Raw genomic sequence first — 14,458 nt, forward strand, 5'->3', positions numbered from 1 at the left:
GCTTGTGCCTGGTGATGGGGGGACTATAGCTTGTGCCTGGTGATGGGGGGGGGGGGGGCTATAGCTTGTGCCTGGTGATGGGGGGACTATAGCTTGTGCCTGGTGATGGGGGGACTATAGCTTGTGCCTGGTGATGGGGGGGGGGGCTATAGCTTGTGCCTGATGGGGGGGGGGGGCTATAGCTCGTGCCTGGTGACGGGGGGGCTATAGCTCGTGCCTGGGGGCTATAGCTCGTGCTTGGTGATGGGGGCTTTAGCTTGTGCCTGGTGATGGGGGGGCTATAGCTTGTGCCTGGTGATGGGGGGGCTATAGCTTGTGCCTGGTGATGGGGGGGCTATAGCTTGTGCCTGGTGATGGGGGGGGCTATAGCTTGTGCCTGGTGATGGGGGGGGCTATAGCTTGTGCCTGGTGATGGGGGGGCTATAGCTTGTGCCTGGTGATGGGGGGGCTATAGCTTGTGCCTGGTGATGGGGGGGCTATAGCTCGTGCCTGGTGATGGGGGGGCTATAGCTTGTGCCTGGTGATGGGGGGGCTATAGCTTGTGCCTGGTGATGGGGGGGCTATAGCTTGTGCCTGGTGATGGGGGGGGCTATAGCTTGTGCCTGGTGATGGGGGGGCTATAGCTTGTGCCTGGTGATGGGGGGGCTATAGCTTGTGCCTGGTGATGGGGGGGCTATAGCTTGTGCCTGGTGATGGGGGGGGCTATAGCTTGTGCCTGGTGATGGGGGGGCTATAGCTTGTGCCTGGTGATGGGGGGGGCTATAGCTTGTGCCTGGTGATGGGGGGGCTATAGCTCGTGCCTGGTGATGGGGGGGCTATAGCTCGTGCCGGGGTTGGCTGTAGCTCTTGCCGGGGTTTGCTCGGGGGCTATAGCTGGTGACGGGGGGGGGCTATAGCTGGTGACGGGGGGGGGCTATAGCTGGTGACTGGGGGGCCATAGCCGGTGCCTGCTGTCGGTGACATGGCTCGTAAATTCGGCATGATCCTATAATTCTGCCTTTATAAATACTGGATAAACATGTCAAAAATATAAATGCATGGAAGATGCCCCTTTTCCCCCCAAAAAGTTGTAGGTCACACATTGCCCCCCCCCCCCCCCCAGTCTTACTGGGAAACGAAGGACCCCTTTAAGTAATGCGGTAATTGTTGCGTTGTGGACCGGTAAACATTCCAATGTATCGGGTGAAATTGCTCAGTTAAATAGCGCATAAAAACCCATTGTGTACAAACTAGGAGACGGTGAACCGCTGCAGCATAATGAATGCGAACAATGGGGGGAAAATGCCGCGACTCGGATACAATTGCTCGGCACAGCCAAGTGGAACAAAGAAAACGGCAAGAGCAAGAAAAAGCTGTTGTGTTTTAAAGGAGCGCTTTGGCAGTTTATAAACTGTACATAAGTGGGAACTATATATCTCGTGATGGGGAAACAACATATTTACTCGCGGTGCTGTCAGCCATGCACCTTTTTTGCGTGTAATGGCAGGCCGCCCGCCTTCACAGAGGCGTTAAATTCTTGCGATCCGCCTGTAGACTGTAAATTGAAGTCTTTTAACATGGAAAGCCCAGAGGTTGCACATAATGAGTTTTTGAAAGGTTTTTCACCTTGCCATAATTACCCCCCCCCCCCCCCCCCTTCGCTGCCGAATGTCCTGGCGCCGAGTTCTGTTCATGCAAAATAGTTTTTCACCTGTTAAACAAACATCGACGCGTTTCACATTATTTTAGAGGTCAGAAATTGGACTTTAATGGTCTCTGTGTGCAGGACTGAGACGTAAGTGGGATGAATAGAGACATGCCTTGCTGCTCCTCGCAGTCAATGTACGAAGACAAAGGCAGTAAGAAGAATAGAAAGCGACAAACTGTTTATGCAACTTAATGGAAAAGGGGGGGAGAAAAAAAATATCTGTTTTGTGAACTTACATTTTAGAGCTTTCCTGGTAATGGTTTTTATTTAAAAAAAAAATGTTTCCAGCTGTCGGCCTTTTAAAGTCATTTAAAGCACAGCTCTGCATTAATGAAAAACATTAAAGCGTGAAAAAAGAATGGCAATCACAACGAAAAGCACAACAAATATTTAATAATGTATGCAGCTGAAAAGCTAGACCAGACTAGGTGTGCCACATCTTTAAGGGAGGTGGAATTATTGCGTATTGATCAGACGAAAAGTCCCCACTTTGACTCAACGAGTGTTCGAGTATGGTGATAAAAAATGGCGGCTGGCTTGGCCGGCTAAAGGCCAGTTTGCAGCTTCTCATGTAGGGAGTATTGGGGATATCGATTGATGACCGCTCACTTCTCCTGAACACATTCTAAGGTTTATGGAATATGATATTCTTATCTGCCTATAGCAGGGGCATCAGGAGGGTGGGGGGCTGCCTGGAGCACTGAATTGGTCCCGGAAAAGCCCAGAGTCTCAGTCATGCAGCATTCCGTTGTTGGCCACGAGCGCCAGGACCGATCTGATCCCGAGTGCGGCCGAGTGCCTTCTGGAGCCTGCAGCACCTATGATGGAGGTCCCACTGGTCCAATGCTGGTGTCTTGTCGAGCTAGTTCCCCTATCGATATGATTCCCTGCTTGACTGCGCAGGCACAGACGAAGCCCACGGAAATCTCCGAACATGATCAGCTGTACATGACACATGCGCGGCATCCAGGCTCATTCCTTACCATCCCTGTGGACTTGGAGGATGTTAAAAAAAGAGCCGTGAGGCCGACTGGCCACTTACAGCGAATTCCACGTCACCCTGGATCAGTTGCTACACCTCAAAACAGCTGTTCAGGTGCAGTGATTTCCGTCGGCTCGGATGGCGCCTGCGCAGTCAAGGGGGGAACTATATCGATAGGAGGAACCATATTGGCAGATCACCGGGACTGCAGGACGTCCATCATAGGTGCTGCAGGCTCCAGAAGGTGGGAATTACAAATGCTGCGCCGTGCCGTATCCCCACTGGGGCAGGCGGCTCTCCTCTCCTCGGCTCCTTCTCTGATGACCGACTGCCTACTGTGACACCGCAGCTGAGGTAGGTCAGTGTAGGTCAGGTCAGTGTGAGGCAGGTAAGTTTAGTGGTCAGCATTGATGGGCACTGGTAAGCAACACAACCCCACCGCCCAGCCCAAAAAAAGCCTGAGCCACATACACCTCTCCACCCCCCCCCTTTCCGGCCTTGGACTTTGGGCTGAAGCCCCTGGTCTTTTTGTCACCTAGCAACCCCCCTGGCCTATAGTGTGTCTGACCTCTGCAGATACCTTGATGGGATTACACTCCCTGCCTTATCCCGACTTGGGATAGCTTAGATCTGGATATCTCGCATGAAGACATGCAGGAAGCGATTGGCCAACTCCAAATCAGGCAAGGCCCCAGAAGTGGATGGGGATTACCATAGAATTCTATTCACACTTTATAGAGATCGTGGCATCTAGACTCGAGCCCTGTTTGACCATTTTGCTCCACCCAAGGATATTGATGGATGATCACACACTTCTCCTGAATACATTAGTCTTGGTTTTATGGAATTCTACCAGTCACTATATTCTTTTAAATAGGGCTGCCTATAGTGAGTCTGACCTATGTAGATACCTTGATGGGATTACATTCCTTGCCTTTAAAATTTACTGTTAGGCTAGCTTAGATTGGGATATCATGCATGAAGCGATAGGCCAACCCCAACCAGGCAAGGCCTCAGGGGTGGATGGGATTTCCATAGAATTCTATTCTCACTATATAGAGCTCCTGAGGCCAAGACTTCCAGCCCTGTTTGACCTATTTAAAGGTCTGGGTTGTAGAATTTCGATATCCAGGTGGGACATGACCCATCTAGTTTCTATAATCTCAATTTACATTCTTTGCTTTTGCACCTTCTGGAGTAATGTACCTCTTTGGGCTAATCTTCCTCTGAACCTGATGGGTCACATTCATTTTCTTAAGATTTCCCCAAATTCGGCTACGTTTTTGGTGTCACTTGGATACTCAGTGTGAGAGTTCCTTTATTTGCAAAGGTGCCCTTCCTTTGTTTGGTGAAACCTATGCTGCACCTACCTGTACAACGTAGGGCATGGTGTTGCCCAGGGCTCAAGTCCTGCGGGAACGTGTGGGAACGGAGTTCCTGCACTTTTTTCACAGCAGGAACTCCGTTCCCTTTGCAGGATGAGAGCAGCCGAGCCGCCCGAGCCGATCCTTCACTAAGCGGCGATGCCCAGCTCCAGTCACTGTCAGGGGCAGGCGAACCTTAGTAATCCTTTATGTTACTGGCCGCTTCCTGTATATGGATTCATCGGGTAGTGTGCGAGTATTTCGTCACTTCCTCGATGCCGCAATGTCTCCTGGGAGCTTTTGTCATTGTTCCCAGGAGACATTGCGGAGGTCTACCGCGAGTTATTGCGGGATTTAGGAAGAACTTGCTTCTTTTTTCGAAAAAACAAAACCAAAAAACATGCGGTTTAGTAATTATGCATATGAGCGTATCTTTTTTTTTTTTTTTTTTTTTTGGTGGGGGAGTGGATCTTGGGTGGGAGTTCCCACACTTTTTTCCCCAGGACTTGACCCCTGGTGTTGCCCAATTATCTGATTTATTATTGGTCAACTTGTCCTAGTTATGGGTAGCTGGTGGTTAACCCGGTCCAAGCACCTACTGATTATTATTTTTTTACCAAAATTCCTTTCCCACCATGACCATTAACCTGACCGAAGTTGATGAGAAGGTGGGTGGGAGGAAAACTTTCCATCTCTGCAGAACTCTGGAATGGCTGCTCCAAGGTTCACCCATGGTGGATCCTCCTCCCATGGTGGATCCTCCTCCCATGGTGGATCCTCCTCCCATGGTGGACCCTTCTTATCTTGACCGCCTTCTTCCTGTGAGATGAGGACTTGCCCATCTACATGCTTGCACTCCACCCTTAATCATTTCCTAGGTCCGGATCCCTCACACTAGTCATGTATTCCCTTTGCCAACCCCTTGCTCCCTCCGGAGCTCATTTTCTTACCCTTGCTTACAATGACCTTGATCTTGTTACTTAGACCATGCTGAGTGACAGTCCTCCATTCAGTTCCCCGCTTTACTATATTTGCAAAAGTGATTTTTAAAATAGAATGTTATTAAGGGTTACTTAAGTGAACTAAAGGGTGCCTTTTTCCTTGAGTTCTTCTTTTAATTGATTTTTGTTTTCGAGTCTTCTGCACCTCTTGCGATATGGGGCTGTCAGTCACCCTTGTGCTTGCCTTGTGTCTCTCCACTTTGTGAATAGAGATTGATGCTTCTCCCTCTCCAGAGACCGCACAGTAACTGAGATCCCTCGTTCCTACCGTCACCTTCAATTTTCCACTTATCTCTGATAAGGCGACCGCTGAGTTTCTTTCCATCCCACCTCTATGAACAATTCATGCGCGGGGACTCTGGGTGACCAGATTGATGAACCATTTAGATTTATCAGCTTTTGTGGAGGGTTCTGTATTGAATTGCCCTGGCTGCAGTCCGAGATAACTGATCCCGGTTTACTTTAACGGCTTGTTGTTTTGAAGAGTACAAAATGGCAAATACTTCAACAAATGTTTGTAGAGAAACAAGGCGGGGGGGGGGGGGGGGGGTAGAGAAAAGCAATATCCTTAGTGTAACATGTAAAAAAAATGTATTAAAAAAAAAGTCATTCAGTTAAACCTCGGATTGCAAACATACTTTGTTCCAGAAGCCTGCTTGTAATCCAAAGCACTCTTATATCAAAGCAATTTTTTCCATAAGAAATAATGGAAACTCAAATAATTTGTTCCACAACCATTTATTCATAGGTCCCTCAGACTATAGCAGGGATATGCAATTAGCGGACCTCCAGCTGTTGCAGAACCAAGAGTCCCATGAGGCATAGCAAGACTCTGACAGCCACAAGCATGACACCCAGAGGCTGAGGCATGATGGGACTTGGGTAGTTTTGCAACAGCTGGAGGTCCGCTAATTGCATATCCCTGGTCTATAGTCTATATAAAAACACGTGATGGGTTGTGTAATCATAAAATGTCCATCCACAAATGGAAGCCTCTACAAAGCAAAATCCAGCAGTAGTATGAGGACAGAGGAATCTGGGGTAAAGCTGTCCACATGGGCGGTCCACCGCTGTCAGTCTGCAATCCTGACTGGGAAGACTACCCTGCAGTTGAGCAATCTGAAAGGGAGGCTTGAACTGCTCTTGGTGCACAGCGTGGAAGGGATGACGGTGTGGGGACGGTCTTTGTTGACAGCTTTACCCCGGATGTCTGCATACTTAGATGGGCCTCTTGCGTGTGTGTCGAGACTTTGCGCGTGTGTCGAGACTTTGCGCGCGTGTCGAGACTTTGCGCGCGTGTCGAGGCTTTGCGCGCGTGTCGAGGCTTTGCGCGCGTGTCGAGGCTTTGCGCGCGTGTCGAGGCTTTGCGCGCGTGTCGAGGCTTTGCGCGCGTGTCGAGGCTTTGCGCGCGTGTCGAGGCTTTGCGCGCGTGTCGAGACTTTGCGCGCGTGTCGAGACTTTGCGCGAACTAAATCGCCTCAAGGCGCTTATTTCCATCCGATGTCATTCTGATCCTTCAGAAGAGGTGGGTCTTTAGTTTTTTCCTGAAGGCCCGATGGTTTTCCTCCATTTGGATGTCGGTGGGTAGCGCGTTCCATAGCCGTGGTCCTTGGACTGCAAATCTACGTTCTCCCTTCGATTTGTAATGGGACTTTGGGACGTGGAAGAGGTTTTGGATAGTTGGAGAATGCGATTGGGGATGTAGCGTTTTATTTTCTCGCATAAGTAGTGAGGAGCGTTTCCTTGCATGGCAAGACTTTCCTTGCATGGCAAGACTTTCCTTGCATGGCAAGACTTTCCTTGCATGGCAAGACTTTCCTTGCATGGCAAGACTTTCCTTGCATGGCAAGACTTTCCTTGCATGGCAAGACTTTCCTTGCATGGCAAGACTTTCCTTGCATGGCAAGACTTTCCTTGCATGGCAAGACTTCATTTGTAAAAAATGTTGCATGTCTTGCAAAACGCTCTCAATCCAAGGTTTTACTGTAGTTGTACTTCCAATTGTTAGAATGTAGCTCAGTGTGACCGTAGGGGAACTTGTAGTGCCAGGAGCAGGCGGGAAGACAACCAAGAAGCCTTGGATTGTACTAGCTAAAGCTTGTGTTGACCACCTTTTTGGGGTCATAAACCTTTGGTAAGCCTTCTACTTGTCACTAGAAGACGTGACCTTTCTTTAGGTTCCTTAACATCCTTCATTGTCTTCTTTTGGCGATATCTCCTCATTATCTCCAGAGGGAATATTACTTTACTAGCACGCTATTTCACTTGACATCACTATTTATACTTCAATGAGAAAGGCTTTATTGTTATGAATTTGATGTAATAATTTCTTTTTTATTGTGTTACGAAGTATTCACATTTGAGCCATACAGCATTAAGATATTTTGAGCACTTTCATTTTAAGGATATAATTAGAACTTTTTATTTTGCAGAAAAAGAAAATAAAGAAGGAACCAAAAGAAGAGAAAGTGGGGGAACCAAAAGAAGCGAAAGTTGGTAAACCAAAGAAAACCAAGGAAGAGAGGGAAGCGGCCATTGCTCTTAAAGTGAAGAAGAAAGAGGAGGAAGAGGCTGCTCGCTGGCGGTGGTAAGAAATGAGTTCTAATTCTAATATGTTCTAATATGGGCAGCTCTTTCAAACGCGTTTCTTGAAAGACCTAGAATTCCCTGGGGCAACACTTATACCCAAGCTCTGGCCCATCCCATCCCCCCCTAACAACCAATCCTTGGGTGACCACCACCTTGTCCTGTACCTGGCCATGCCCCCATCAGTCAAGGCTCTCTTTCCCTAAGGGGCTCAAGAGGCCTTCATTACGGAGCCGACCTTATAATTCAGGGGCACAAACTGATACCACGAGGTTGCAAGCACACAATTGTCTGTTTTATTATTGTTACGACAAATCCTCAACTAGGAACTTCATAATTGGGCAAGTTCTCCACGGTTTCATGTTTTTAGGTTTATCGTTGTCTTGTTTTGTATTCTATCCCTCAGTTGTGCCAAAAAGGCCTTCCCACTGGCTGTAGGATGTAAGATCTACTCCTTACACACCCGCTATTGTCTGCTTCGTGTTGTGGGAGGTGGGGGGGGGGAGCCGATTTTAAAGTTGCAACAATAAGGGGCCCCCCGAACAATATTGATTTTTTTTGGGGGGGGGGGGGAATCCTCCAAGGTAAAATAACGAGAAACCTGTAACTTCCAATGGCTCCTGGCATCAGCAAGGGTTAATAAATCTTTCCGACAAAGAGCAATTTATTCTCATGACAGAAGCGGCACAATTTGACTCGTTCCTTTGAAGCATCTGTCCATTGTTTTCTGGGATACAAAGCAAAGGTATTATCTCCCGGCTGTTTTTTTATAGCTTGGCTGTGCGAGAGATAAAAGACTTTTCTCCAGATCCAATATCAAATCTGACAAGATGGAATCAGGTGGACATCATACAGATTGAGGAGGATGTTTCAACTTTTAAATAGATTTTTCTCATGGACACGGAGACCGCCGATCATCTGCAGAGCAAGTCCGGCAGGAGGGTGACATAGAAATGATGGGGATCGTTTTCTGAGTTTTCATGGTGTTTTTAGGGGAGCTTTAGACTTTATAGGTGTCTACCTGAGAAAGGGGGGGTTATAGGAGAGGGGCAAAGGGAAAACTCGGCCTCGGGAGCCCCACAGAAGGGAAGACGCTTACCCTGACTTGTTCATTCGCCGACTTGTTCATTCCCCGACTTAGTTGGGGTAGGCGGTACACTTTGGTGGGTGGGTCAGCCATGCCCTGTGACCTCTGGGAACCTGCCTTCTGACCTTTGTCCTCTGGGGGAGGTCCCTGTTCCAATTCCTGAGTCCTAGCCATATTCTTCAATGGGAAACCCTTAACCCATAACCCTAAAACCCTAACCCTTAACCCCTAGATTTTTCTCATGGACACGGAGACCGATCATCTGCAGAGCAAGTCCGGCAGGAGGGTGACAGAAATTATGGGGATCGTTTTCTGAGTTTTCATGGTGTTTTTAGGGGAGCTTTAGACTTTATAGGTGTCTACCTGAGAAAGGGGGGGTTATAGGAGAGGGGCAAAGGGAAAACTCGGCCCCGGGAGCCCCACAGAAGGGAAGACGCTTACCCTGACTTGTTCATTCGCCGACTTGTTCATTCCCCGACTTAGTTGGGGTAGGCGGTACACTTTGGGGGTGGGTCAGCCACGCCCTGTGACCTTTGACCTCTGGGAACCCGCCTTCTGACCTTTGACCTCCTGGGGGAGGTCCCTATTCCAAATCCTGAGTACTAGCCATATTCTTCAATGGGAAACCCATAACCCTAACCCCCTAACCCTAAGACCCTAACCCTTAACCCCAACACTTAACCCTTAACCCTAGATTTTCTCATAGACACAGACCGATCATCTGCAGAGCAAGTCCGGCAGGAGGGTGACATAGAAATGATGGGGATCGTTTTCTGAGTTTTCATGATGTTTTTTAGGGGAGCTTTAGACTTTATAGGTGTCTACGGTTAAAGTAGGGCACTCGGCCATCTAGGCATCTAGAATTGCCCTAAGCATTAACATTCTGCTTGGCCAGGCACTTTCCTCAAAGGCAGTGGAGGAAAAGGTGGAGATGCAGGTAGACAATACTGGGAGCATAGTTGTGATTGAGACTTGCTTCCAACTTCTTCAATTAACACCCTTTAAAACGTCAAAAAGGCTCGAGTCTGCTGGGAAGGCGTCTGGCCAACACTTGGACATCTAATCTTGTCTCTGCTGCTTATGGCTGACGTAGACCCAAATGTCTTGGCGTGCCCGGCAGCCATGGGCGTCCGCTGAAATTTTTTCAGGGGGTGGGTGCTTCCGCAGCGGCAATACATAGTCGCATTTAAAAGCACCCTGCTAGCGGCCAAATAGCAAAGCTAAAATGATGGTAAAGCGGCGCTTTACCGATAACGCAGCCAGCTGGCAGTGTGAAATAGCTCTTGAGATAGTTCAGCTTCACTCCATGCCCATATAAATATAGCCTAGAGAATGTACAGACCACCCTTTAGCACAGACCCCCCCCCCATTCAGCACACACCTACATTCAGCACAACCCCCCCATTCAGCACAGACCCCCCCATTATGCACAGACCCCCCCTTCAGCACAGATGGACCCCACCTTCAGCACAGACCCCTCCATTCTGCAAAGACACCCCCCTTAAGCACAGATGGACCCCCCTTAAGCACAGATGGACCCCCCTTAAGCACAGATGGACCCCCCTTAAGCACAGACACCTCCATTCAGGACAGCCCCCCCATTCAGCACAAGCCCCCCCTTCAGCACAGATGGACCCCCCCCATCCCATTCAGTACCTCAGATCAGCCATCAGCACGGCATGGGCACAGCAGGTTCCCTGTGTACACATAAACATCGGAGGGGGAGGTGGCTTCACTCTGCTCGCTGTGTCTCTGTGACATCTGGCCCGGGACTGCTCAGACAGCCCACAGCCGCGAGACTCAACACCTTCTCTATTTTCCAGGTGGGTCAATTGCCCCCCCTTGCCCTATGGAGCGGACGCCCATGCCTGCAGCCCAAAGATGTTGCTGTATACACGTTAGAAGTACCAACCAGATTGGGGGGAAGGATGCTTATCATTTTCAATATGTTTGAGTTTTTGGATAAACAAGAGATTCATGAACGAGCTCATTGATCGCCCCGCGCAGGGGCTAAAAATGTGTGAAAATTACCAATGATCAATAATGTTCACAATTATCCTATGTCATAGTGAAAATAGGGGATGGTATCAAAAAAGGGATACTGCATAAAATGCCATATCCTCAAAATCGTTGTTGAAGGGGAGGCTCTTCTCCAGCAGCCCCCCTCCATAGGAAGCAACGGCAGGAACCAGGACAGTGAAGGACCAGAAAGAAAGCTAGAAGAGCGAAAAGGCTGAGAAAGGGGGGGAGGGGGTTATAGGAGAAGGGGGGGAAGGGAAAGGGAGAACTCGGGAGCCCCACAGAAGGGAATCGGACATGACGCTTGGGTAACTCATAAGCAATCCATGTTTCCCAAATTTTTAGAAACTTGCAGTGTGAGGTAAATGTATTTTTCTGGCTCCTTCCTTTCCTGAATGAACACAGTGAGCGTTCGGTACCTATCGCTCTTGTGTCCATTCATGACTGAAGCATAGTAAACTGTATTTCCTATGCTTCAGGTTGTGAGTGAGCAGGAAGCCCCTGAGTGTTTCCTATTCATTCATCTGTGCAGCCATGAGGTTGCATAGAAAGGGAGCGATGGATCTATGTCCTTGGCCAGGGGAGGGCGCTGTATGGGGCCCCGTGATTTCGCGTACGAAAGAGTACTCATGTGGCACTTTGGGAACTTTGTTTATGATTCTGGGCCATATTCTCAAAGAATTTACGCCGGCGTATCAGCAGATACGCCGACGTAAGTCCGATTCTAAGGCCGTCCTATGTTTAAGTGTATTCTCAAACTGAGATACACTTAAACATGCCTAAGATACGACGGCCTGCGCCAGTGTATCTTAGGCTGCAATATCTACGCTGACCGCTAGGTGGCGTTTCCTTTGCGGTCAGCGTAGAATATGCAAATGACTAGTCACGCCGATTCTCTAACGTACGCTTGCCCGTCGTAGTGATTTTACGTCGTTTCCGTAAGCGATACGCGGCGTAAAGATAAACATGCCCCCTAGGTGGCGTACTCCATGTTAAGTATGGCCGTCGTTCCCGCGGCGAAATTTGAAAATTTAACGTCGTTTGCGTAAGTCGTCCGTGAATGGCGATGGACGCCATTTACGTTACCGTCAAAACAAATGACGTCCGTGAGACGTCATTTAGCGCAATGCACGTCGGGTAATTTACCCGACGGAGCATGCGCATTACGATCGGCGCGGGAGCGCGCCTAATTTAAATGATCCACGCCCCCTACCAGGATCATTTGAATTAGAAGTGCTTGCAAGGGTGGACTTTACGCAACGCCGCCGCAAGTTTACAGGTAAGTGGTTTGGGAATCAGGCACTTGCCAGTTAAACTTGCGGCGGAGTAACGTAAAGGACATACGTTACGCCGCCTTAGATCTCTAAGAATATGGCCCTGTGTTTCTATGTATAGGGATGTAGGACGGAGAATATCGTTACTGTGAGGGAAAAAAATCGTTTTCTCTAAGAATGTCTTCACTGAAGAGGGCCGATTGTGAACAAAGGCACAACGGCGCGATTGTTCTTTAGCTTGATTGCGTTTGTTTACCAAATCCAATTATCCCAGCGCTGATTACAGCGTTTTCTCTGGGCATTGTACAATAGAAGTCCTCTGTCGCATAAATACATTTTTTTTGTTTTGAAGAGCAATTAAAAATTCTTCCACTTCTATTTTTTCATATTTGACTAACAAATATTTGTAAAGTGGCCCGTCTTCATTATAGGAAGACTTCTCTTTACCGTGTGGGTGACGGCCTAGTAACAAAACGTACACTATGGGGGAGATTTACTAAAACGGGGGAGTGCAAAACCTGGTGCAGCTGTGCATAGAAACTGGGGTTGCCCCGATACCGCTTTTGTAGGACCGAGTACAAGTACCGATACTTTTCTTTTTCGAGTACTCGCCGATACCGATTACCAATACTTTTTTTTTTAATGCCATGTGACAGACTGGGCACTGATAGGTGGCACCTATGGGCACTGGCACTGATGGGCGGCACTGACAGGTGGCACTGATGGCACAGATAGATGGCACTGGCAGGTGGCTGGCACTGATGGGTGGCAGTTATGGGCACTGATGGGTGGCTGGCACTAATAGGCGGCACTTATGGGCACTGAATGCACTGACAAGTGGCTGGCACTGATAGGTGGCAGTTATGGGCACTGATGGCACTGACAGGTGGCTGGCACTGATAGGCGGCACTTATGGGCACTGAATGCACTGACAAGTGGCTGGCACTTATAGGTGGCAGTTATGGGCACTGATGGCACTGACAGGTGGCTGGCACTGATAGGCGGCACTGATGGCACTGACAGGTGTCTGGCACTGTTAGATGGCACTAACAAGTGTCTGGCACTGTTAGATGGCACTAACAAGTGTCTGGCACTGTTAGGCGGCACTAACAAGTGTGTGGCACTGTTAGGCGGCACTAACAAGTGTGTGGCACTGTTAGGCGGCACTAACAAGTGTGTGGCACTGTTAGGCGGCACTAACAAGTGTGTGGCACTGTTAGGCGGCACTAACAAGTGTGTGGCACTGTTAGGCGGCACTAACAAGTGTCTGGCATTTATGGGCACTGATGGCACTGACAGGCGGCACTTATGGGCACTGACAGGTGGCTGGCACTGATAGGCGGCACTTATGGGCACTGATGGCACTGACAGGTGGCTAGCATTTATGGGCAGGCACTGAAATGCAGCAATAAATGACATGACTAAATGATACACCCTGCACACTCGGCATCAGTAGGTATCAGCAGACACCATGTTGTTACACCCAGCCCGAACTATATGAGCTGGGTGTAACAAGATGTCAGCTGCTGGCTTACTGTGGCCGTGTGCAGGGTGTGCCAAGATGGGCGTCGGTATGTCCAAGCTGACGGCGACCGAATGTGACCGTCCGGTCACCGATCCTGATGCGGCTGCACCCTGCCAGCTTACCTAGCTATTTCTACTGCAGGTGAGGACTCTCGGGTCCGCTGACTTCGCCTGCTCCGCCCACTGAGGTCATCCGCCCGATCCACCTACTGACGCCGCCCACTGAGTGAGCTTGCCCTCTCCGCCCACTGAGTACGCCCGACGACCAAGTATCGGGTCAGGCGCCGGGAGCATTTGTACAAGAACTCGCACAAATGCTCGGTATCCATCCCAATACCAATACTAGTATCGGTATCGGGACAACCCGAATTCAGATTTTTTTTGTCAAAAATCAATTGGACAAGCTGAGAAAAACCCAACTAAAGCATGAACTAGGCTTTTGATGGACATTATACAGGCTGTTTCTACTGGAACTCATTAGCCTTGATGTCGGTTTTTCTTGGTTAGAATTCTTCACTATGATACACCTCCATAAATTGACTGGCGGTATTCAGTTTAAAATGCTAGGATCGCTATTAGGTTTGTTACACGGTACACTCGTATTTAGGGTGTAACCTGTTCCTAAGCACCATCACGACACTAATACACCTCTAGTTGATCTAAACTTCGTCCCGGGACAGTGGAACCACTTCTAAAAGTAGAGATGGCTGGATGGAAAGGTACCCTGACTGACCTAAATGTCGTCCTTACCCTCATCCTATTTTTTATTTTATTTTTTTGTAGGTGGGAAGAGGAGAAATACGAAGATGGGGTTAAATGGCGATTTCTGGAACACAAGGGTCCTGTATTCGCTCCACTCTACGAACCACTACCCCCGCATGTCAAGTTCTACTATGACGGTAAGAAGTCTTTGTCAACTATATTGGCATTTTAG

General features: G+C 48.8%; 1 protein-coding gene across 1 annotated transcript; it reads left to right on the plus strand.

Annotated features, from left to right (window-relative positions):
- The first annotated feature begins 4,668 nt into the window (after positions 1-4,668).
- On the plus strand, positions 4,669-14,458 carry LOC120916851 (DNA topoisomerase 1-like). Its single transcript, XM_040327794.1, has 3 exons — positions 4,669-4,854; positions 7,467-7,621; positions 14,308-14,458. Exons 1-3 carry the CDS (start codon positions 4,669-4,671, stop codon positions 14,456-14,458), a joined length of 492 nt encoding a protein of 163 aa, XP_040183728.1.

This window comes from Rana temporaria, chromosome 11 (genome assembly GCF_905171775.1).
Source record: "Rana temporaria chromosome 11, aRanTem1.1, whole genome shotgun sequence".
Lineage (NCBI taxonomy): Eukaryota > Metazoa > Chordata > Amphibia > Anura > Ranidae > Rana > Rana temporaria.